Source organism: Coloeus monedula (assembly GCF_965178545.1).
Source record: "Coloeus monedula genome assembly, chromosome: 6".
Classification (NCBI taxonomy): Eukaryota; Metazoa; Chordata; class Aves; order Passeriformes; family Corvidae; genus Coloeus; species Coloeus monedula.
Genome location: NC_138786.1, coordinates 50,201,362 through 50,227,167, shown reverse-complemented (window position 1 = coordinate 50,227,167; position 25,806 = coordinate 50,201,362). Strand labels below are relative to the sequence as shown.

Below are 25,806 nucleotides of genomic sequence, written 5' to 3'. Positions count from 1 at the left end.
CTGGTGGCTGGGGATTTTGTGTCATGGTACTGTCCTTGCCAGGAGACTGATTTAATGTATCAGTCACATACTGATAAACATCAAGTACATCTGATGTGCGAATGCTCAGTAGTTTAGAATGTCAAGAATGATCAGATTGCTACATGCAGCTGTGTAACACCTAAACCATTCTATGATGATTGTATCTTTCCTGCCAGCTGTCTCCTATGACCCAAAGCTCTGGACTGCCAGTGGAGGAACAGCCATGAAACAACTAGTTCTGAGGACGAAATGAACCAAAACATCTTTGGTTGTGCCAGATTAGAACACACTATAAAATTGTTATAGGTGCATTGTTAGAACCTGCATTTGCTTGTATGCATTCTTTGAAATGTATAGAAACAATTTAAGAGTCTACAGGAGTCTTTTTTTGTATTACTACTGAAACGAATAATAACATAGCATGATTTTTTGATTTGTGTAGACTGTGTTGTTCTTTATTTACAGCTAAATAAAGCAATATTGATCCATTTTATCTATTCAGTTAATCTGAAATACTTGGGCTCAAATACTAGCTTACATTAGAGGAGTGAAAAATAAATGAGAAGGTTTGCATGAGTTTGGAGATTGTCCTAAAGCAACTGAAAAAACATAATGTCAAACATGTTCTTTACTATGTCCAGTGAAAATGCACATCCGTTCCTTTTGAGTTTTTTTAAGATTTTAATACATCTTTTCTTTTTGGAATCTTCTCACTATGACAGTTTTTGTGATGCTCAAATGAAAATATCAGACAGTATTCCAGCGGTATCAACACTTCTATTAAAGAGGAACTTTTTTGATGGAGGGAGAAGTATGTTTATTGCTGAGCCTAGACCCAAGACGTTACATTTGGCCTTGTTCACTAAGTAGCATTTACTACTGAACGTTTGTCTACAAAAGATAAATAATTCTTTACAAAGGAACTGCATGTGTAATGCTACTTCAGCTTAACCACCCTGTCCTTCAGGGCTTCCCCTGCCACTTTGAAATGAATTGAGACAAAGCTTTATCTGACCACTTACTGTAAAGTGAAATTACTTCTGACTTTGTAAGAGGGGTGATCATGTACTTCAATATATTGCCTTCCCTTTATTTTACAATATATGCCTGAGATGGAAAGTGAGATAATTGGTTTCATCTCTTTTTTCACAGCTGCTGATAATTATTTAATACTAGTTCAATATCAGTGTCTAGACGTGGTCCAGATTATAATATTTCATTTAAAAATATTAATATATAACAGAGAGCAACAGTGTTATTAGTTGGAGACTATGGAACATATCTAAATTAATATTTTTATTTAATTACAGAATCACATAATTACTAGGGTTGGAAGGGACCTCTGGAAATCTAGTCGATGCCCCATTTTTGATGATTTATTTGTACTGCTTTATTTTTAATCTCTCTCTTCAGTTATTTCTGATAACCATTACTGGTTTTCTCTTAGCATATTATACTTTTCTCTTTTTTTTTTTTAATTCTTTACTGCACATTTGCAAAACTTAAGCAAGTTTTGTTGCTTTCCTGTTGTGTAGAAAAGCAGGAACATTTCAGTGCAATAAAATGTTAATTAGCTTTTCCTCATGTCTTTTTAAAGAATGATTAAATATGAATGCATCGTCAATTTTACGCATTTCTCAACCCATATTGATGCTAAAATTAATATAGAGCTTGTAGGAATTTTGAGGAAAACTAACTTTTGAAAATACTGGGTTTTGGATAGGGTATGTATCCAGTTTAAAGAGGGGAGTATTCAAAATTCCTTAGATTTCATGTAGCATGTTGCTGTATACATCAGCAATATTCTTCTATATTATCAGGCCATGATCACTTTCCCAGGCTAAAGGTTTTTTGTTGTGGGGTTTGTTTGGTTTTTTAGTTTATAAGTTATTTTGTTTAGTTTTTGTTTGTTTGTTTTCATTTTGATCATTCCTGACAAATAGCAAATGTTTTTAACTCACTCAGACACACACAGGACCCTCTCCCCACCCTGTGGTGAGAACTTCATAGCCTCAGTGGGAAAGTATTCTCCAATGCATAATTGTCATGAAGTTCTGAATGCCTTGTTTGTTTATGAATTATAGTGTCTTTATGGAAATTGGTGGTTAACCTGATAAGGGTCCCATTCTGTATTAGTCCTTACCAGAGTCATCAGCAATTATTTATAATGCTTCTAACAGTTCTTAAAAAGATAATCTTATCAGAATCTGATGATTTGAAAATACTGAAGTTCTTGTGTAGTTCCTGTTCTTCTCCTAGCTATTAGAATAAAATTCCTGTTTGCATGTATTTAGAGCTTTAACTGGTCAAAGGCCTTTTTGGTTGGAAGGAAAAATGGAAAATGATACTTTTGCCTATGCTGTAGAAAATCAGTGTTTTTCTTTCCTGTAGTAAAGGTTAAACAGCTTTACTTTTTAAAGTTTGTTGTAAAGATATAAAGTGAGATTCTGTCAGACCATAAATGGAACTTCATATTAAAATGTATGTGTGTAAATCCAAATGCATAGAATGAGCATTGTCCTGTAAAGTGCAGCTCCTTTTGAATTTCGGGGGTACTTTGGTTAGCACATATCTTCAAGTGGAGAAGCGCCTGTAAATTTAAAATTAACAATTTCTGCTGAAAATAGTATAAGAAGAACACTTCTGTAAGTAAAATGAAGTAATGTCCTTTTCTTAATATAAATTTTCTCTTCTTGCTTGAGATTGCAGCTATATATCTAACACTGTTCATTTTCTTCTCATAGTAGGCTGTGCTGGAACAAAAATGCAATGAAAGAAACACTGGATGAATGAATGAAAAGCCCTGCTTTGCAATCCCTCAGCATGGCGGGACTGCAGCTCATGACCCCTGCTTCCTCCCCAATGGGTCCATTTTTTGGACTACCATGGCAACAAGAAGCAATTCATGATAACATTTACACGCCAAGAAAATATCAGGTACTAGTGATAGTACTAATACAGTAACATCAAAAAAAGTACAATAAAATCCATTAATTAATGGAAAAAGAACAAGAGCAGGTGGAGAACATGCAGTGATGCACACTGTCAAGACATGTCTCTCTCAGCACCACCTGTTGGGAGCTGATTCAGTAGTTTGGCTGGTTTTTTACATTTGTTATATCCCCATTCCCTCTTCTCAGTTTGCTCTAACAGTCAGAACAGCTTTTAAGCTGGGTGTTTCTCCTGCCACTCTCTGCAGAATGCTTCAAGGGACAAATGAACTGTGCCTCTCAATTGTATGCAGACATCATGTCTCCTTCCACCTCTCACTTTGTCTTCCACATTGTATACTAGTTCTGATTTTTGGTTCACACACTGGTCAAAGCAGCCCTCTAAAGTCAGAAACCCAATCAGGGTACTCTGATTTTCACTTTGTTATGGAAAACTGTTTCTGAGTTCTAGAATATCAGTTCTCTTTGCACTGCAGAGGTGCCCAGAAGTGTTTTGTTAGTATTACTGAGAAACTTGGATCACCTTGCGCTAGCCTTCTTGCTTGTTTGGTTGAATTGATGTGTGCAGTTAGATGTAAAAGCTGTAGCTTCTTTCTTTTCACAATGTATCTAGCAACAGAATGATCTGTTAAAATGATATATTTAGAAAGCTACCTGAGAGCAAACTGTGGTACTGAAGGATTTTAAAGCTGGACTATACATAGTGTGTTAATGTTTTTGAGAGATTGTGAGAATACATTGTTATGAAAAAGATCTGTTAATTATATGGCACTGGAAAGATCTCAAGCGATACTACTGACTTGTCTATAGTTTATTTATCACTTTTGTTATTTTTTTGTCAGCTTTTTCATGCATTGCTGCAAGTAAGGGCATTATTATTTTTTAAACCTAGGTTGAACTGCTTGAAGCAGCTTTGGATCATAATACAATAGTCTGCTTAAACACTGGCTCAGGGAAGACTTTTATTGCAGTACTACTCACTAAAGAGCTGTCCTATCAGATCAGGGGAGATTTCAACAAAAACGGAAAAAGAACTGTGTTCTTGGTCAACTCGGGTAAGAGGAAATGTTCCTAAACACACTGCTAATATTTCCATGGAATATTCTGTAACAGTAGTTCTCTGAAAGTAAAGCTGGGAGAAACTTTTGCATAAAGTCTTCAACAGCAAGGGTGCAATGCCTTTCATCTGTTGTTTCATCGTGCGTTTAATGTAACCTGTTTATATATACAACGTGTTCTGTTTTCTAGTTTGAAGTTAAGACACTGAATGTGAAGTGCAATTTAGTTACCAATCTGTTTCCTTGATGTGGTTTTGAGTAAAGACAGTTGCCAGGTACACGTGGTTTAACCTTAGCCTACACTAGAGATAATGTTATAAAATATGGTGCTAGGTCATATGACACACAAATTAAAGTATGAGAAGACCTTTATGTAATGAGGTTTTTTTTTTCTTAAGCAAATCAAGTTGCTCAACAAGTGTCAGCTGTCAGGACACATTCAGACCTTAAAGTGGGAGAATATTCAAGTTTAGAGATAACTGAATCATGGACAAAAGAGAAGTGGAGTCAGGAATTCTCTAAGCATCAGGTAATGTATTAAGTAAAAACTATAAGCAAAGCATACAGACAGAGAGGTTGGATCAGAAGTGGTTTCTTCCGAATATACATTCAGTCTTTTTAAAAAAGAAATCCAGCATATTGGTAATATTTATGTGTTAATTTTGAGGCAAATATATATAGGCATTGTCAGGTTGTTTTTAAAAAGCCATCCTCTAAGTCCTTTGTTTTAAATCTCCCTGATTTGTTCATGATGTTGATTGCAGAAGAAATTTTGAGTGTGCATACTATACTTTAAATGCTATTAAAATCTTATTAAATGTTAGGGTTTTGGGGTTTTCTTTCTAGTGATTAGTAATGGTCTATGGAGCACATCTGAGGAACTCCGACAACAGAAAGTGTTACTATACTTAGTGAAGTTCAAAGTGAGTGTAAAAATAGTACATAATTTTGTTAAAGAGCTCCATTTTTATGTGTACGAGAAGTAAGTTTTTCTTTAAAAAGAATTCTGATAACATCTTGGCTTATGTTATAGCTGCAAATAGTTAAGAGCTTATGAAAAAACTATCCTTCTTGCCAGAGACATGATGCTGGGACACATAAGGACACTAACTTAACTTATTAGGATTTAATGATGCTTGTTCTGTGTAGTCTGATTGGTGTTGAGATTGTTGTATTCATTTTTTAACTAGGCATGTGACTGGAGATATACAAATGCACACAAATATATATACATATATATATGTACACCCCCCTTCAGATAGATAACTTTCTCCAGTAGAGAGTGTTTTATTCTCTTTCGTCCTTACCTGGTGTAGGTAGATGAATAGGGGTTGATATTTGCTAATGCTGTCTCACAAGATGTGCTGAAGGCTTTTCCTCCTTCACCTTGACCTCAGACAGCTTGTACTTCTCTTGTACTGACATTTGTTTCTTTCCTTTCAACCTAGGTTCTGGTTATGACATGTCATGTTGCTTTGACTGTTTTGAGACATGAGTATTTATCCCTGTCAGATATTAATCTTCTGGTGTTTGATGAGTGCCATCTCGCCATCCAGGATCATCCATACCGTGAAATTATGAAGGTGCATTTATTGCATGAATGTTCAATATGCTTGGCTGAGGAGAAGAATTCAGTGGGAGGGCTGGAGAATTGGGAACCATTTCAGGCAACTTTTACTACCAAGAAAAAAATATTAGTGGAACCAATGTTAGCATGTTCCTGGGACTGTGAAATTACTGGATTGAGTTAAGACTTCAGTGATACTATGAGGTAGAAGAATAATGTATTTACTGTATTTTACAGTGGGGATTCAAGAAAAATCTGTCATTAACAGGGAAGCTAAATTTATTGCATTAGGGGAATTTTGTTAATTTTAAAAATGCTGATTTCTAAAGGTGTGTTTAGGGCTCCTTCCAGAATATTATTGGCTCCATGTCATATTTGGCTTATAAGTGAGAGATACCTGCATAATAAATCTCTTTCCAAATTTCTTCTCAAGTGCATGTGCCTTTTTATATGGTGTGGAAGTATTATGACATGTAAGTGTGACAAGGATATTCTGTTTAATGCTAACTGTTTCTGGTTTTCCATGTTGTAAGTATTTACCTTTAAATATGATGGCTGTTTAGCTTCCTGTCAGTAGAACAGAAAATATTAATTCAGTGTTTGGTTCCTTTTGCAACACCTGATATTGAAATAAAAGTTTCCAGCCTAAGCATCGTAAGTTTGCAGGTAAATTAACAGGATCCCTTTTGCAAATAATATAATTTGATTTGATTTCACAGATCTGTGAGGATTATCCATCATGTCCTCGAATTTTGGGATTAACAGCTTCCATTTTAAATGGGAAATGTGATCCTGCTGAGTTAGAGGAGAAGATCCAGAAACTGGAGAAAATTTTAAAGAGCAATGCTGAAACTGCAACTGATTTGGTGGTCTTAGACAGGTGTGTTTTATAATGATTGTTGGTAAATTATGCCTGCATTTCCTTTTTGGATAGAGGAATAAACCAGTAGCAATATTTCATCTTCTAAATTTTAGAATTGTGTGTATATGATGCTGCTATTCCATTCGGGCAGAGATGGAATGTTAGATGGCTTATGAATACAAAGGCTGATTGGCCTTGGTATGGAGAGATTTTCTGTAGTTAAAAAACAAAACAGCAAAGACACAACAAAAGATCCTCAAACAAACAAACCCAACCCAAAACAACCAAAAAACCCTCAACACACCACCAAGCTAAAAAATTGACATTTCACAAAATATTCCTGAACTTTTAAAATGAACTCTTTTGTTTGAAGTGTAACTATCTCATGTCCAGTGGATGCCATAATGTCACTATTTAGGAATATGTTGCAACGTCCACAGTACAATGTGTTCTTAATGCCAGAGAAGTTGCCTTTTTTTTTCCCCCAAATGCATAGCCTGGGTCTTAAAGGCTGATGAAAGATAGAGGGAGATGAGACGAGGTAGTAAATATTTAAATAGCAGGGCAAGTGAGTTACAGAATCTAGAATCCTATTAATGTTGTTAAACTAAAGGTGGTGATAATGCGATGACTTGGTGTAGGGGATAATTACGGTGAAATTATTGCCACGTAGAATGTTTTCTTCTTCCACCTCTACTGTACTGTTGTGTTTCAGACAAAGTTAAAAGTGGGTTTTTTTCATGTTATGGAACAGGTGTTTCGTCTGTGTGTAAATGTTTTAAATGCATTTTTTTGAACTCATCTGAACAATTTGCTTTTAAGAATTTCCTACTGCCATTCAAGAATAGTAATTATTTTACTTGTGTAAATGGATATATAGACATAAATTTGCATTATGTGGATTGGTTTTCTTTTGTATATCAAGAGAGTGCACTATGGAAAAACGAGTGAAGCTGTTGGTGAAGTAAATTGAATTTCCTTAGATTTTCCAATATTTAAAATGAAGATAGCAATATATTAACCTCCTTTTTAGAAGTGTATTAGAACAGTATCTAGAATTAAGTAGTTCAGTATTTGGGGTGGTGGAGGTTTTTCTAAAGTGTTTAACTGTATAACTTTTAATAATTCTTAATTGATGGTGGGGAAAGAAATGTTCTTGAATACACATCATGTTGCTGTTGTGTTTGCTGTATAACATTTAGAGCTGAAATAGCCCTGGCTTTCAGAACTGTGTTTAATTTGATCTTTGCCCTCATTAAGATATACTTCTCAGCCATGTGAGATTGTTGTAGACTGTGGACCATATATTGACAAAAGTGGGCTGTATGGAAGATTATTAAAGGAATTGGATGAAGCACTGGCTTTTCTAAATGACTGCAACATATCTGTGCATTCAAAAGAAAGAGATTCTACCTTAATTTCTAAGCAGGTAAGGATATCAAGAAATGTGAGAAACCTGGGGAGCAGAAATCTTGTTACCGTTTCTCTTTGCCACGTATGTTACATAACTGAAACTTCCTAAGCTAGCCATCCTTGATTATCTGAAGCAAAAAGACTTCTGATTTTTGTGTTCATTAACATGCAGTTGTGTTCGTAAATGAGTGGGGCTTCAATGGCAGGCATTGATTAGAATTTCATTTAGTTTGAGATTCAGACTTGCTTAAAACACTAAAACAGTTCTGCACCCTGATGTAGTTGGTCCTTATCTCTGAAGTCAAGAATACTACATTTTCACAATCTCCTATGACCTTTGAATAAATTCAGTACAGAAGAGGAAATAATGCTTCAGGAAGAATTTGGACTGTACCCAGTTGCATTAAAAGTTGATAAAGGAAGAATATAGGCAAAAATTCCAGCCAGAGATGTACGGTGTCTGCAGTTTATCTTAGAACAGTATTGGACTAGTGCCACACCTTGCTGGAATGGAATTTGAATCTCAAGCTTGCCCCTGACTTTCTCTGTGTTTGCCCCTGTGTTGTCCTGACTTTTGGCCCAGAAGGTGTGGAGTGTTTAGCAGGGACCTCTCACACAGAGGGTCCAGACACCTTTTTTAACCCTGCTTGGGCTTCCCGGTTTGGAATTACCTCCTAATGTAGTTGTAAGTCTTTGAACTTACATAGATGTAAGTCTTTGAACAAGAAGTCAGTAGTGAGTCACTACTGTGACTATTCCTGTGATAGTCTATGAGAAATTTGGAGAATGTATTTCTTTCTTCAGCCCAAAATATTTTGGTTTCCTTTAGCATTCTTAGAAACTGAGGACTCTGACTCTGTCCGTAAAATACTGTTTGTGCCAGAGGGAAAGATGGTACATAAGGCAGCCTATCATAGTGCATGGGAATTGGAAGTCCTGGTTACTTTTGTGCTAAACTTAAACAATAATAGGCTAAAATACATAAGGAATGCTGGTTGGAGGCAATCTTCATGACTTGCAGAGTCCAGAAGAGTGGATTAACTGCTATATATCTAAAGCATCTGAGAGAAGATGGAGGCACTCAAATTAAGAAAGTAAATGAGTTTCAGACTGAGGTGTTTTATGTCTTGGCAATGTAGGAGTATCAAGCCTCTGTATGAAGTTACAATTACTCTAGATAATTTTGCCCTTAAGTGTTAGAACTAATAAATTTCTCAGAGGATAGCATCAAGAGGATGATAGCCTGTTCTTTATTTCCTCACAGAAGGGAAGAAGGAAGAGAAATTAAAGTAGCAGCTGAAAACCAGCATCCTGACTGTTACAGTTCAGTTGTAGTTCTGGTGCAATAAAGGGCATCCAAATGATAAGTCCTTTTACCAGTGTACCCCATTTCTGAATTGCTAGTTTATTGTCTGACAACTTCACTCTTCAGGAGGAAACAACTTCTCATCAGATAAGATTATGATGGTACTCTAATGCCTATTCTGTTTTCTCTGAATAGGATATAGTTCTCTCGTTTTAGTATTCCACCCACACATACAAAGCACTGTGTTCTGTTTTTCCTTTGAAAGGATAGACTTCCTAAGGCTACCTTAAGGCCACTGTGCAACTTTCTGGTTATATGCTTTTGAAACCCTGCCAGCTGTCAGTAGTAAATAAAGTAAAAATGCCCAGTAAAGTGTTTATTCTATTAGTTCTATGTTATATAATAAAGATAAGAATTTTTGCTTTGTTTATCTTGCTGCTTCAAAAAATACTCTTCTTTTTAGTATAATTTTCAAATTACAGTTCTACAAAATAACAAAATTTTGATTGAGCTTGGGGTATTTTGGAGATTTACAAATGTACAGTTTGAAGTTGATTGGTAGTAATTTAAGGGGGAGGGGGGAACTTGCTCCATTAGAAACACCAAATTTCCCAAGGTCATCTAAATGAGAAAAGCAGACTTCTGCATTTTTTTTAATAGAAAAATTGTCATAATCCTTACATAGACTGTGCTGTAAGAGAAAAAAGCCCCTAGTCTTAAATGAATAGTTCATGAATGTACTCTTTGAACTGATACTTGAATTCATTTGTTGTAGATATTGTCAGACTGTCGAGCTGTGTTGGTTGTTCTGGGACCGTGGTGTGCAGATAAGGTAGCTGGGATGATGGTGAGAGAGCTGCAGAAGTATATCAAACATGAACAAGAGGAGCTGCACAGGAAATTTTTATTGTTTACAGACACTTTCCTAAGGAAAATACATGCACTCTGTGAAGAGCACTTCTCGCCTGCCTCACTTGACCTGAAATTTGTGACCCCAAAAGTAATAAAGCTGCTTGAAATCTTGCGCAAATACAAACCATATGAACGGCAGCAGTTTGAAAGTGTTGAATGGTATAACAATAGGAATCAGGATAATTACGTATCTTGGAGTGATTCTGAAGATGATGATGAGGATGAAGAAATTGAGGAGAAAGAGAAGCCAGAGACTAATTTCCCATCTCCCTTTACTAATATTTTATGTGGAATTATTTTTGTGGAAAGAAGATACACAGCAGTTGTTCTAAATAGGTAAAGCATTTTATTTAAAATAAATATTCTGAAGAAAAAAGGCAGACTCAGCTGCCAGGATGTTAATATCATGAATATATAGGGGATTGCCTTGTATTTTCAGAACTCTATTTATAAAGTTGGTGTAGGAGATGATATGGAATATTCTAAAGCATAGGGAAGAGCATATATCTTTGAAAGTTGTACTGGAGGACTTGTTTCGGTCCTGAGTTTTTTAATTTGATTCCTTTAGAAGGCAAAATGTGAAATACTGTACTAAACCTATAAAATAAGCATATACTGATTTATTTTAATCAGTCTTTAAATTTATATTTGCAATGGATGTTGGAAACTTCTCTAGCCTACTGAGTGCAATACTTCTGGAAATCTCACCATTACCCTACTAAATGACAATATTATATGATCCAAGTCTAGAGAAAATCAAACTTACTCTTGCACAAATATTTCTCAGTATTTACCAGTACTACTTTCACAGTTGATGTTTATAAAGCACCTATTTAGGCAAACACTTAAGTGCTTTCTTAAAGTCTCCACCAAGAAAAATATGAACCCTGGGAGTGTTTGCCAGCTTGCAGTATTGTAGTTCCTTATCAGTTTGTATTCTTGAATGTGATACATGTTAGTTATGTATAACACTTAATTGTTAAAAGCTGTTTTCCACAAACTGTGAATGACATGATTGATTCACCTATCCTGGTTTTGGTTTTTTGATAGGTTTCTCTGATAGTGTAGCAAGCGTCTTATGCAAGGTGTTCATTGCATCCTGGATACCTCTAAATCTGACCCCTCTGTTGGTACATTTTTGCTTGAGTCAATAAGTGCATAACATATCCTTTGATCTGCAGACTTGCCTATGTGTTTTTTGTCAACTTTTGTCTTTTCTCTTTTCTTTTTTGCATTTTAAATATGTTTACATAAATCTGCAGTATGAGGCAAACCAGGCTGTTCAGCAAAATGAACATATTCTGTTAACAAGTCCTGAAGAAATAACATTAACAGTCTTTTGCTGAGCTGAAATGAGTATTTCATTACCCAGCAGGGAACGCACAGAATTCTGAAAACTTTTTTCTTCTCTGTTCCATTATGAATGTGATTTAAATAATACTGGTTTTCCACTGTGCATTCTTGTATTCTGTGATTTATGCACTATACAATGTCCTATCTGCTGTTGAACCTGACAGAATACAGTCTCTAGATGAAATAGGTGATCAAATTCTGCCATCTTTGAGCTTTAGGCACCTTGAGCAGAGGTTATTGGTGGCAAAATATAAAACTGTATGTAACTTTTTATCCCCTTCTGAAAGCTAGCTGCCAGACTCTCAAAATGCTCCTTTACCTCATGTAGCACCTGATTTCAGAATACCCGATGTTGTGTTGACCATCAGACTTGAGCTGTTGGAATTAAGGCCGGAAGCCTTTAGTGGAGAAGCTCATTGTAGGCCCTCTTCAGCAGAGTGGATTTAGTTCAAGGGCCTCTCCTGATGATAACTATAATTAGGCTATATACAGGGGGAGGACTTTCTCCTGAATGGGAGAGTCATGAGTGATTGAATTAGTATATCACAGCTACTTGTGCTTCCAGTAATCCAGTATGGATCATTAAAAGGAACTGAGTTAAAACAGAAGTATAATTTTTCTTAAAATATATTTATTACGGTAGTATTTGGAATACTATTTTATGAAATCCAGTATGACGGAAGAAGGGCAAAATTCATGGCATGAGTTGTATTTTCTGGGTCTTTAATTATTATTACACTCAGTTGATGGAGAGGCTCGCTCACTGTTTAATTTGGTGTATACAGTTGAGTTCTGGTGCCTATAAACTCTTTTTCAGAACAGAAGAGATTTTCCGAAGCCCAGTTTCCTTCCATTTGTGTTGCAGTGCCTCTCAGCTCTCTTAAGAGAAGGGTTTGAAAGCAGAAGTTCCTGTATCTGTTTGAAAAACACCACCTGTTACCTACCACAAATACTTTTTTTTAGTTACAAGGTTGAAGTAGTGAATATTTCTCAGGAACTTGCTGAAGATTTGCAATGAAGTATTTATTCAGATGATTTTAATTGTCCGTTTCTATACAAGTGAACTAAAGTAAGAGTGTTCAAGATATTTAGTAGGTACTCAATCTGTATGACCTCACAGAAATGCCATGTTGAAAAAGAAATATTAAAAAAATATTTCTGTCCAGTTATTAACTCATACTTTCTTAGAGTGTCTGTCTTGAGAGCCTAGACTGCATACAGAAACGTAACTCCATTTGGCCTTGAACTAACAAACCACATTTGCATTTTGGCACAGGAGGATCCTTCTAGTCTATTCCCCTAAGGGTGGCAAGTTGTATGCCTCTTCTGTCCTCTTGCATATCTCCCTGTTCATTCCAGTTTTAACAGATCTATAAGGAGGAAAGCCTTCAAGGTGTTTTATGTTCCCATAAATTTTGTTTAAAACAGGGACTAGGAAAGGGGGCAAGACTTCAGTAGTTTTCTGAGGTTAGAAGGAGTAGGGAGAACTTTGTCATTTTCCGTCTGGTTTGGCAGCAGCTTGCTGGGCAGATGGTAGGCTTGTAGCCGGGGACTGGCACCACACCCATCTACTTATATGATAGGCAGAAATGCTAGAGGTTTTTTTGGGAAAGGTTGGAGTTGCTGCTGGAGGTGTAGAGAGGCAGGCTGTTCTTTGGCTGTGAGGAGCACCTGGCAATGGACAGGATGGATATGCTTTGAGCAGAGTAGTGCTGGGATGGCTGTAGTGACAAATGCAAGGGATTATTTGTTGTATATAATCCCTTGGTTTTTATTGGCTCTGCTGCTTAAAATTAGCCTGTTACAGCTGAGAAGTTCCAAATTCTGTTCATCCTGGAAACTGATACTTCCTTTGATTGCACACTGTAATTGTGGTTTTAAATCCACACATGCCTCATTCTTAGATTTAGGGCATTATATAGGTGAGCAATCTTCTACCTTATCTGTGAAATCAGAACACTGCAGAAGCCAGCCTTTTCTGCGTCTGTAACATAAAGAATAAACTGAGTGGAAATGAAGTGAGAGCATGAATGCTCCTCACATCCCTGTTGAGTATTCCTTTTAAAGAATTGTATTTTGTCCTCTATTTGGGTTAATTTCACAAGTAGTGAACATCTCATTGGGTAGGCTGAGCATGACTCTTGAGAACAGGTCAATATTTTGTCACCAGTGTACTTGAACAGAATGTATGTTCTAATATTAAGTAGAATTACAATCTTAAATTTTAACCTAAAAGTTAACATTTTATACTGAGGAAATATACTTTTGTTGAGGAAGCAGTTACAGGTCTTTCTTCTAAGATCAGCTATAGCTTACAGAAAAAGAGATTAACAAAGTAATTTTGAGTAGGGTGCTTTAACAACAGAGAGCCTTAGAGTAATAGATTGGTTTCAGAATACCTAGTTTTACCATGATAGGTCTGAAATGTGTCTGATGCATGAGCACTCCTTGTGTTTCTGTATGCAGTCTGTCTTGTGGTAACCTTACAGAGGTTTTCGAGAAGACTGCAGTCAATTTATGTGTTAGCATGACTTAATTGTCATGCTTCCACTTTTCCTTTTAATATAGGTCTTACAAACAAAAGATTTTCTTCCATTTTGTGGGTTGTGTAACTTCTAAAACACGTGTAATATTTTTAGGTTGATAAAAGAAGCTGGCAAGCAAGATCCAGAACTGGCTTATATCAGTAGCAATTTTATAACTGGACATGGCATTGGCAAGAACCAGCCTCGTAACAAGCAGATGGAAGTAGAATTTAGAAAACAGGAAGAGGTAACTTCAAGAAAAAAAAATTTAAACTGGTGGTACCTTCAGAACCTTTTGTGTGTGTGTGTCTTTGAAAACAAAACAAACCAACAGGCAGAGTCTGGGGCACAGTCATTAGAAGTCCAGGGAACAGCTTTGTTTTAACAAATACACATACTTATTGGAGATTCAGATGTTGTTTGTAAAACAGTAAAAGCATGTTTGGAGATACTGCTATGTTACATTACACAAATAGAAATTAAAATTTCATGTAAAATCATGTTTATATTTAGTCAGATCATGATCTAATTTTTCTGCATTGTGTTAGTGGTAATATAATACTGCTGTAAAGAATGTCAGGCTTACTGACATTTTCAGTAGTTAAGCTGATTTTAATATTTATCTTTTCTAAATGTGAGTTTGGTTAATCATTAAATGTTATAAATATTAAAAAAACCCACCTGATTTTACATCGTTTAAAGTTCATCCTGTCTGGGTTGTGGTCCTGACACCACACCTTTCCTTAGTATTGTTTCTTATATAGTATAAATACCAGAAGTGCCAGCTCTAGAATGTGCTCTACCCTGAGGATGCTTCAGCCTCAGAAATGTTTGGGAAAAGATGGTGTCCTGAAAGCAGCATTTTTTTTTTTCTTTAATACCACAACTGAAAACTTGTAAGTAGATTGGGGGGATCCTCTCCATTTCTAGGGGTTATAGTAGTTTCTTAGACACATGTGATTCCATATATCAGATGTTATTCCTAGAAATCTGCTGGTTCTGGTAAATAGTCTTGTTATGTTTCTGAAAAGATTTGGGTGCGTCTGAGCAAGTCATCTTGGTTTTTACTGCCTTTTGTTGAATCTCATGATGGAAACAGATCTTGGACTAATATGTCAAATTTGTCTTCATTACTCTTGCAGGTTCTTAGAAAATTTCGAGCACATGAGACCAACCTACTTATTGCTACTAGTATTGTAGAAGAGGGTGTTGACATACCAAAATGCAACTTGGTGGTGCGTTTTGATTTGCCCACAGAGTACCGTTCCTATGTGCAGTCAAAAGGAAGAGCTAGAGCACCAATTTCCAACTACATTATGTTAGCAGATACAGACAAAATCAAAAGTTTTGAAGAGGATCTTAAGACATACAAAGCAATTGAGAAGGTACGAGGTCAAAGGAATGGGCCTGGTTTTTTTAAGTGTATCGTAGTATGTTTTAAGGGAAAAATCTCTCATCATGTTCTGTTCTTGAAATGTTAAGATCCTCCGAAACAAATGCTCAAAATCTGTTGATGCCAATGAAACTGAAACTGAACCCATTGTTGATGATGACGATGTCTTTCCACCCTATGTATTGAGGCCAGATGAGAACAGTCCAAGGGTTACTATTAACACTGCTATTGGGCACATAAACAGGTAAGAGGCATATTCCCTTCTTATTTCCTGTAATTGAATAAAATGTTTCTTAGTCAGTCTCACAACATGGAAGCATGGGCTGGGGCATTTTACACATTTCCTCTTAGGCATTGTGACAGAATTTTCTCTCCTAAAGAAAGTGGTCACAAAGGTTTGAAGGGATTATTTGTTTTCTTCATATTTATCCTACCAGAGGTTCTAGCTCTGGTAATAACTGTAGTTATGTTGATTCCTTCCGTAAAAGCGTTCAGCTTCAAAATATGTAGTAGGTTTGCATTTTTGCTCTTGTCAATCTAATCTTAAAAATAAATAAAGAACTGTTAAAACTGTAGTTAAATCTTCCAATTCTAGTATTCATGTTTGTAATAGCAATCTGTTGTCATCTTTAAAAACAAAACCACAGTAATAAAAGTCCACAAGATGGGATGGTATGCTTCCAAGGGAACCAGTCAAATATCAGCTCTGTGAAGCGATGGCAGTTAGAGGAGGTTCTCTGAGATAGGAGGACAAAAAAGACAAGGAAGAGGATCCAGGGAGCTGTGGACCAGTCAATTTAACTATAGTCATATGGAATCCTATGGACCAAGTCCTCATGGCAGCAGGTTTTAGGCCCATAAAGAAAAGGGGGTTGGCAGAAACCAACCAAGTTTTACTGAGGGCTGTTTATCTCCAGTATCATGAAGTGGTTGACTGTGAAAAGCAGTGAATGTCATTTACTTAAGAAAAGATTTAGATGCAATTGCCAAAGTACTACTTTAGTAGCTAAATTCTTGAGATGCAAAGCATTTTGATGGAGTGGTAAATAAAGCCTCTCAAAGCAGTCAGATCTGAAGGATGAATGATAGACGGTAAATGGCTATTTGGCAACTGGTTATATGTAGCATTATTTCTGGACTGTTAGGAGGTCCAGCACGGTTTAACATCAGCATGTTTGCATTTAATACTAAGTTGGGAGAGAGGAAGGTCAGTACAAGGGAGGAAAGGCAGGAGGGGGAACGATAAACAGGAGGAATAAGAGAGCAGTAAACTCAGGAGACAAAATGTGAACCCTGGGACCTGGCAGGAAATAGTCTTACGCATCATTACAACCTGGAGTGACCTTGCTGGAGACCAGGTTTATAATAAAGAAAGGACTTGGAGGTCTTCTGCTCAGAAGTTAGTTGAATATGAGTCAGCAGTATACCTTTACAGTGCTCAGTATGCCTGAAACCATCTTCTGTAGCAGTCATACCAGTAGGGCAAGGTTGCACTGGAAAGTGTTTAGGTTTCAATTTGCAGGTTTTGATGATGTATAAAATGTTTTGTCAACTTAGGTACTGCGCTAGATTACCAAGTGATCCATTTACACACCTGGCTCCCAAGTGTAAAACCCGGGAACTGCCTGACCATACATTTTACTCTACTCTCTACCTGCCAATCAACTCACCTCTTCGAGCTTCAATTGTTGTAGGTATTTGGGGAAGGAAAAGCATGGAAATACATTAGTACGTTGAGCTAAGAATTGGTCTGTGCTGTTTTTAGAATTAGTTTCATTGTTGTTAATGAAAATCAGAGGGGTTTTTTGTACTCTGTTTTTAGATTACTCTCTGATTTTGTTATAATCCATTTTCCATCAGTTACTGTTTATGCCAAAGGCAAAAATATTTAGATATTCTTCCCTGTATGTTATTTCATGCACTTGTCCTTTATTGGTTTTGATTAATAGTATAGTTGAGTTCTTGTAATTTTGGTTTTCATAGAAAAGCAAGCCTGAATATCTTCACAAAACTGTCATCAGTGTGTTTTTTACAAAAATTTTCCTAGCTTCAAATTCTTTGTTGTGTTGAATTAAACATATATAGTAAGTAACTTGCTAATCACCCAAAGTTTTTACGAGGTATTTAAATGTTTATAGGGCCCTCCAATGAGTTGTGCAAGACTGGCTGAGAGAGTTGTAGCTCTTATTTGCTGTGAAAAACTGCACAAAATTGGTAAGAACTGGAAAAACAACCTCTTTTTTAAAGTATATTTTATAGTTGAGAAATTGCATATGGTATGGATGTACATGCCCTTCTGTTGTAGCCATCTATTGCAGCTTTCTTTCGCTTGCCTTGTTTTGTGATGTGGTCATGGACTTAATAATTTAGCTTACACCTTGTAAGCTGAAGTTAAATTTTACAGGGAAATCTTGTTATTTAACATATTTTGTATTAAGCAGCAAAAGCAACATTAGTACAAGAGACAAAGATTTTGGCATTGAATATACTTAATAGAGGAAAAGAGTCTTGTTCTCTAGAAGATACTGATTATAGGTCAGGGACTACATCCTACAGCCAAAAGAACATGGTTTTTAAAGTGAATTGTGACAAAATATAAAATACGCAACCCTAAATTTATTCCTTTCTCTACTGTATCATAAGTCGTGTTCCAAAAATAGGATATTGCGAGACTACTTCAGCTCTTGTTTGTAGTAAGTATAATGGAGCATGTTCTTCACTGAGGAACATTTTAAAGATAATTCCGTGTTACAGGTTTTTTGATGAAGTACAGAAGTATTTATGTATTTTTTAAGCAAAAAAAAATTGTAGGTCTGGGGTTTGTATTTTTTTTTGAGCTAAACCTTTTGAACACTGAATTCGTATCAACAAATGTATCCAAGAATGGCACCCTGATGGTGGCTCAAGTCAGTGTTGAAAGTGCACATTCAACAGCAGTAATTTGCTTTTTTAGAATGATAGAGAAATATAAATGTTCCTTCTTCCTTGGTATAACTCCATGTGAGTGATTTTAAAATAAGTGTTTCAGTCAAAGATTGTTTTTTATGGGCAAAAAGAAGTCTTGGATATTTTCATTATAGAATTGAATTTTTAAATTAAATTTAAGAGATTTTTTACTAGAAGTTAGCATTTTTGCCCAAAATTCAGTCTTTATCACTCATTCCCCAAAGTTGCACTTTTGGAGCCTTGCAGTAGTCCATGTATTTTAAAACCTTACATGTGAGGTGTTTTCACAAGGAATCTCATCTACTGTGTAGGATATGAAGGAACCAAGATTTGATTGTTTGTAATGCTATTTCTTTGTACTTTTTCATTCAGGTGAACTGGATGATCATTTGATGCCAGTTGGTAAAGAAACGGTTAAATATGAGGAGGAACTTGATTTACACGATGAAGAAGAAACCAGTGTTCCAGGAAGGCCAGGCTCTACAAAACGAAGACAGTGCTATCCTAAAGCTGTTAGTATCACTTACTGCTGTCTGGATCTCTATCTAATGCTTTATGTCCTGATAAGACAGAATTGCCAACTCTTAATATTAGCAGCTAAGAATTTTTTAGAAGTCTTGTATTTACAGTGGAAATACTTTGCTGTTCTAATTCTGTGGAAGCCTGCAGTGCTACCTGAGTTTATGGTACCACGTGCTTCGGAAGCATGCCTGTAAGCTCAGAGAGCATACTCTTTCTGTAGGGCTTGTTGGCTGTATTTGCCTAGTATGAAGATAACTGAGGAAAATAGTCCTGCATTAATAATCTGTAAAATCTTTACCCAATTGACTTTCTTGACAAATAATTGAACACTGAAGGGTGTACCCCAGCCTAAACACAGAAATATGTTTGGGAGTTTTTTTTGGATGCTTGGTTTAGTTTACTGATTGAATACAGAATTTCATAATTCCTGGTTTAAATTTTCCAATATCAAATAGTGTGCTTCTATGGTTTTTTTACTTTTAAAGTTGTTCTAAATATTATACTTAATATTATACTTGATCTATTAAAAGGATCACACAAGAAGCTATAGCTCTGTGTTAAGCAATGTATTCACAGTCTGCTACAACAGGTTTCAACTGCACCAGCTTGTAAAATTGGACTTCTTGAATGGTATTTGTGGGGGAATTGCAAATACTTTAAGAGCAAATGGAGCAAAGAGGCTTTGTCAGAGTATTTTGCAACTATTCTGGAACCTTCCTTTTTCCTCTGCAGTTGTTACAGGTTCTGTCTAAGGGCCTTTGGGACAGGTAACTCATTCAGAATCTGATAATCTTTGCGTTTCACAAAGATGCACAGTTTGCATCTTTGCACAATGTTTCTTGCTACAAGTGCTTTTCTCTGTCCTCTTACCTCACTAACGGTTGTTGGAAAGGGGTGATTCATAAAATGCAAGATTATGGTATCTCATTCAGAGGAGTTGATTTGTCAAGTGATGCATCATTCTTTCTCAGTTATTTTTTTTCTTAATAGGGAATCTTAAGTATACTTTCCCTTGCCTTTGTCCCAACTTTTCACATCTGGAAAATAAGCTTTGGCAAATGTTTAAGGTCTGCAAGATCCTCTTGGGTTTAATGTAGTTATTAAATTTAAGAGTAATTTTCCATTAAGCCAAGGCCATAGTTTTACTACAGTGTAACTTTAAAATCCAGGACTACATGTATTGCCATTTAGTTTTAGATAAACAGGAGGATTATTTTTGAGACCTGCAAAGAACTTCTACCAAACATAAAGCATGGTTTCTTAACATCTGTGACAAATATGAGCATCAGAATTAAAAGTGCTTGTGGCTGTTGTGAGTATTCACATCTGCGAGCTAGAATTGTAATGAGAAAACTCATATAGTGTAGTGCCTGGGCAAAGGGGCAGTGTACTGAATATTGTTTATGTGTTTGTCCCAAGTGTATAAAAACATTTTTGATACTTTTAAACAATTCTGCTGGAAAAAGAATCTGTGTTAATGAAGCCGTAAGTTCAGTCGAGCTTTTTTTTTCTGAGTACGCACATTTTCCTTTTTACCTTTTTTTTTTTTCCCTGTTCTCCTGTTAAGTTCCAAAGAGGTTGGACATAACACATGCTCCAGACTTACTGGATAAATGCAGAAATTTGCATCAAAGCTAGTTTCGATCCACTTGAAGTGAGGAGAGACATGTTTTGCCTCCATCCACTACTGCGGAAAGGAAGGTTCTAAGCATACCCAAAAGCAAGATTAAAACACAAATGAGGTTAAATGGTGTGATCCAAAGCGATAATACAACTTTGTATTTTATAAAAGAGGAAGGAAAGAGAGAAAATCGGAAAGTAGGCAACTGCCCAGAATAAAATTATGGGAAGCACAGAAAAGAGGCTACCACAACCACAGGTCCAGCGCTGGCTTATAGAGTGCACTGGGGGAGATCTGCATCGGGTGAGATGTGTCTTTGTCTGGTGAAGTCTCTCCCAGAACAGTCAAGCTTGCCAGTGAGGGAGAAGAGCCATGGCAGCAGGGGGTAATGGGGGGCACTAGCAGCCTCACAGGACAGTGTAGGACAGCACAGACAGCAAAGATTCTAGCTCTATGTAGATTTGGCTGCACCTGTGGCAGGTTGGGCACTTGCTTATAGAGGGTTTTGAGAGTGGCAACAACACGCCCACCTCATAAAGTTCATTGGCTGGCTCTCATGATGTATCAAAAGTCTGCTGCTTGCTCGCTAGATGTATCAACTACAAGCTATTTTAATAATTATCAAACAGGGTGCCTCATTTTCTAAAACAAAGCAGTTTCTAAAGCTTTTGTTAGGAGCAATTTAAAACTTGAATTTTCAAACCTTGATCTTCGAAGAGGCAGTGGAAAAACATTCTTTAGTTTTTACTCGTTCACAACATTCCACCCCATGGTTCTAGATTGCCTTGAGGAACGTGGACGTAGTGTTCTTCTCTCATGGTGGTGATAGAAGTATAGTGAACAGAAGGGGAACGCGAGATGCCTAAGTGTGTTATCATGCACTTAACCAGGCTAATGCCAACAATTAAAAATACAAATCCAGTGACAATTGCAGCTCTTAATTTGTGCTAACCATTTTCCCCATCCTGTAAGCTCTAAAGGTTTTAGGAGGGTAGTAACCCATGACCTAGATTCTGATCCATCAAACCAGTTTCATGTTTGCATAGATTGAAATAGTTCTCCAGCTTGATCACTTATTTCTTTCATCTTGGCTGATGCGTCCTCAATGGAGAATGAGGCATCACAGATTGTAATGCAACGCTGAGTTTCAGATAAATTCAATGTTCTGCATACTCCTTTTTATTTCAACAATAGCATGTCTAGGGCTGATCTGTTTTGTAAAGTCATTTTGCAAGCCTGCTGGACTTGTGTGTTAAGTTCTCCAAATGCATGTTGTGTCCAATTACTCAATAAATTCAATTGCCAAGTGATATTTTCAAGTACAAACTGATGCGTTTTTAAAGTAACATAAAGGGTGAAGACGTTTTTGGGCATCAGTGATACTGTGTGTCTGGTGGTATAATAATTTGGAACTTTAATCCCACTAATTTGCCATTCCGGTCTTTGTGTTGCTTCGGAGATGGGGATGCTACGGTATTGGTGCGTTTTGGACATTTTAGTAAAACTGAAGATGCGCTTGGGGCAAAGGGAAGGGATTCTGACTCCATACCTTAGTCCAGCATGCTATTGCAGTGACAAGTGTGAATAAAAATTTCCCGTTGGATCAGCCCCAGGCCATTCCTCAGGGAGCTAAATACTTGGTGTTTTTCCAATTGGTTTTCTCTCTAAAATCAGAACAGGGATTTTTGGCTTAGTATCTAATGGGATACCTTGAACTGGGAAATGGTAATGAGGATCCCACATCAGCTAGCAAGGCATGATCTGGTAGTATTACAGTGCTCATCTTGATTTTTCCAGTCTTATGGAGGGATGTCCCCAACAAATACACAAGTCCCTTAAAGCTTTGGGAGTAAAATCCAATGGGCCAGGGACGATCATCTGGCCCTTGCTGCCATTAATGTATGGACAGTCCTGGAATGGCAAGTCCCTAGTCTGTAGGGGATCAGTAGGATTTATAAGGCCTAGTGACTGATGGGTGTTGGCTTCAAAAATTAAGAATTGTAAGGCCTCATTGTGAAAGGAGGTCAAATTTCATTTCACTCTTTTCCATAGAAAAGTGTACCGAGGTCTTGCAATTATTGAGATTTTAGGTGTTCAGTAATGCCCTTTTGTGTCATTTGAACTGGTTCAGTTTCATCTCTTGCCACCAGTATATTGTCAATGTGTTTATATACTTCTATATACTATATATTTATATACTATTTATGTCCCCCTGCTGTGGGAGGAATAAGTGACCATTCTTGTGCCAAAGCATGGTGTGCCATTGTGGGTGGGTGTTTGAGTCCTTGTGGGAGGCAGGTACAAGTATACTGCTGGCCTTCCCATGTAAATACAAAACGTTCCTAGTCTGATTCCTGTAGGGGAACCATGAAAACCACGTCTTTGATACCAGTGGTAGCCACAATTTTGTGTGCATGTTCTTTTATGATGGCTGTCAGTTCAGCTGTGTTTAGGACTGCGACACTCGGGGCTCCTATGTTTGCATTAAGGCCTCAGTAGTCCACAGTCAGTCTCCAGTTGCCATTTGTTTGGTGAACTGGCCACGCCTGGAGTGTTATAGGGAGAATGTGCTGGAATCACTACCCTTTTCTTCTTCAAGTAGTCAGTAACTGGGGTGATCTGTACTTGGTCCCAAGGGTAAGGGATAAGGCTTGATATTGCTTAGAAGGGAGGGGAGGGAGGAAGATTTGAGGCAGCACCTAGTAGGCATAGATGGTGAGTTTCTTTCCCAAAAGTCCGTATTTTGCCTTCTTCATCAGTCCACACCTTTCCCTTTGGGAGGTCCAGTCCTAATAGATTTGTAGAGAAGTGTCCCAAAACTATTAGAGTTCCAATTGCTTTCTCCTTCCCCAGCAACCAGCACCTTACCTTAGCAATCTTTTGAGGCTGGGCATATCCAAAAGCACCCACCACAAATACGCCTTTATTTGAGGGAATGATTCTGCGTGAAGAGGCATCTTCAACTTTGAGGGCAGACATTTGAGATCCAGAATGTACTGGAAAAGTTACAGGAACTTTATGTGGACCCATAGGACAGATTATTAGTAAGTCTACTTTAGAATTTTGGTAAATCTTCTTATGAAAAGCCACCCTCCGTCCCCCAGCTCACCTACTGAAGATGAAGGAAATCTCATGCCAGGCTACTGGTCAAATATTTTTGCTTGATAAAGAAAACACTACGTGAGCCTGAATTAATTTTTTTTTTTGTTCCTTGTTTTTAGCAATGTGTTTCCAAATAAACGTAAGAGGACTTGTTCAAAGAATAATAATTAGGTGAATTTTGCTGATGTTTATCATGTAAATGTTTTTTCTTTTTTTGATTTTTTTCAGATTCCAGAGTGTTTGAGGGATAGTTATCCCAAACCTGATCAGCCCTGTTACTTGTATGTAATAGGAATGGTATTAACGACTCCTCTACCTGACGAGCTCAACTTCAGAAGACGAAAGCTATATCCTCCTGAGGATACAACAAGATGTTTTGGCATATTGACAGCCAAACCTATACCTCAAGTAAGGAATCTATTTCCTTTCCTTATTCTGCATGCCTTACAACCTGTTATTTTCCTCTTACTCCCCACCCCCAGACTGAACAGTTGGAAGTGACTGTAAATGATACTTATATCAAGTAACCTCCAGAAAATAAGCAACACTATCCATCCAGTCAAGTCACCACTTCATTTTCTGTCTTCAGGGATGGGACAATCTATTCTATTATTGCCAAACTTTTGGTTTAGAAATTTAGTATTTTGCGCTGGCAAATTCAAGATGTCCTTCCTCTTTGTATGAGGTATGATAGGAGTAGACATACCAGCTACAGAGGTGGCCTGCACTGCACTACCTTATCTATACAAAAGCTATGGTAACAAGTCCTCTCAGCATTCCTAGTCTGCAGCAGCAGCAGGAAAAGTAGGCCATGTTAATTGAAATTGGCACCTCTTGCCTCGGAAAATTTTTAATAGGCATTTTCTGTTGGTGAGACTCAGCTGAGGAAGATTTTTTTCAAATTGTATTTTCTGTTGTCCACATAAGAAAACATTTCAGGAATATTGCTGGTTTTCACATTTCTTCCTTCATAAGAGAAAACACTTCATTTTCTACTTAGCTTTTATAAAGACAAGAGCTGTAAAACACGAGGAGAACTCTTAAAAAAGCCAGATCAGTCATTCTTTAACTTTCAGAGTCTCATTTGTAATTGAATGTCATCACAGTTCAAAATTCTGGTCCTATTTGATCCAATTTGCTGTAGGGCCAGGCAAGCATTACCTCAACACCTGAACTAAACAGACAGTACTCTGTAGAGGAATCCCACTTTGGATTTTCTTTTGTGATTTCTTTTGGTTTTGTTCTTGTTTAGATTCCTCACTTTCCTGTGTATACTCGCTCTGGAGAGGTTACAATATCTATTGAGCTTAAGAAATCTGGTTTTACTCTGTCTCTGCAAATGCTTGAGCTGATAACACGACTCCACCAGTACATTTTTTCACATATTCTTCGTCTTGAGAAACCTGCACTAGAGTTCAAGCCTACAGAAGCTGATTCAGCCTATTGTGTTCTACCTCTTAATGTTGGTAAGAACAAAACTTCTGTAATTTACAACTTCTCAGAAAAGTTCAGCCTAGAAAACTGAGTTATGCATTTTCCTTTTTAAGTTGATGACTCCAGCACTTTGGACATTGACTTTAAGTTTATGGAAGACATTGAGAAATCTGAGGCACGTACAGGCATTCCCAGTACACAGTATACAAAAGAAATGCCTTTTATTTTCAAGTTAGAAGATTACCAGGATGCAGTTATCATTCCACGGTGAGTAGTCTACATAGTTTAGGTATGTACCTATTGTATTTATACAAACTTGAATAAGGGCATGTTAGTATCTGCAGCAGAATTGCTTTTTAAGAACTGTATGCTGTTAGTCTGAAGGTATCTGGTTGTGTTTCAAATAATTCAAGGATTTTTTTTAATCAATAGGTAATCTTATATTAATAGGATTTAAGTATTTAGGTATCCCAAGATTCATTACCTTTTTATAAAGAATAGTAGAGCTCACCAGAAAACTTACATAGTATTCTGATTAAACACTGCAACTTCATCAAGAAGTGGCCTACTAAAACCAGTTTTAGTTTGGAAGATTGCACAGGAGTCCTGTTCTCCGGTTACTGCTTATGCACACCAAGGGCCTCTAAAGGAAGGTATCATGTTGGTAGATGGGAAAATTACAAGTGATAAAGACCATTTAATAGAATCTTTATATTGAGTGGTATGCATTTTAGGTACTGGATATGCAAAAGTTCTCCAGAACTGTTGGGCTTTGTGGAGGCTTAATTATTCCCTATGGATTAACTGGCTTGTGTTATAC

At 36.9% G+C, this 25,806-nt stretch overlaps 1 protein-coding gene across 4 annotated transcripts in view; it reads left to right on the top strand.

Annotated features, from left to right (window-relative positions):
• The window catches only part of DICER1 (dicer 1, ribonuclease III), a 67,612-nt gene that overhangs the window by 23,024 nt on the left and 18,782 nt on the right, over positions 1-25,806 (top strand). The window contains exons 4-19 of one of the 4 annotated variants that reach the window (XM_082283970.1): positions 2,769-2,958; positions 3,865-4,027; positions 4,429-4,559; positions 5,479-5,613; positions 6,317-6,477; positions 7,720-7,888; positions 9,954-10,426; positions 14,083-14,215; positions 15,111-15,353; positions 15,451-15,605; positions 16,919-17,051; positions 17,500-17,575; positions 18,680-18,819; positions 23,781-23,960; positions 24,805-25,018; positions 25,100-25,253. In XM_082283970.1, coding sequence (XP_082140096.1) covers positions 2,815-2,958; positions 3,865-4,027; positions 4,429-4,559; positions 5,479-5,613; positions 6,317-6,477; positions 7,720-7,888; positions 9,954-10,426; positions 14,083-14,215; positions 15,111-15,353; positions 15,451-15,605; positions 16,919-17,051; positions 17,500-17,575; positions 18,680-18,819; positions 23,781-23,960; positions 24,805-25,018; positions 25,100-25,253 — 2,804 coding nt within the window. In that variant the 5' untranslated portion in view covers positions 2,769-2,814. Of the gene's footprint in view, positions 1-2,765; positions 2,959-3,864; positions 4,028-4,428; positions 4,560-5,478; positions 5,614-6,316; positions 6,478-7,719; positions 7,889-9,953; positions 10,427-14,082; positions 14,216-15,110; positions 15,354-15,450; positions 15,606-16,918; positions 17,052-17,499; positions 17,576-18,679; positions 18,820-23,780; positions 23,961-24,804; positions 25,019-25,099; positions 25,254-25,806 lie in introns of those variants that run through there. The other 3 variants (XM_082283969.1, XM_082283971.1, XM_082283972.1) reach the window with 3 other exon arrangements.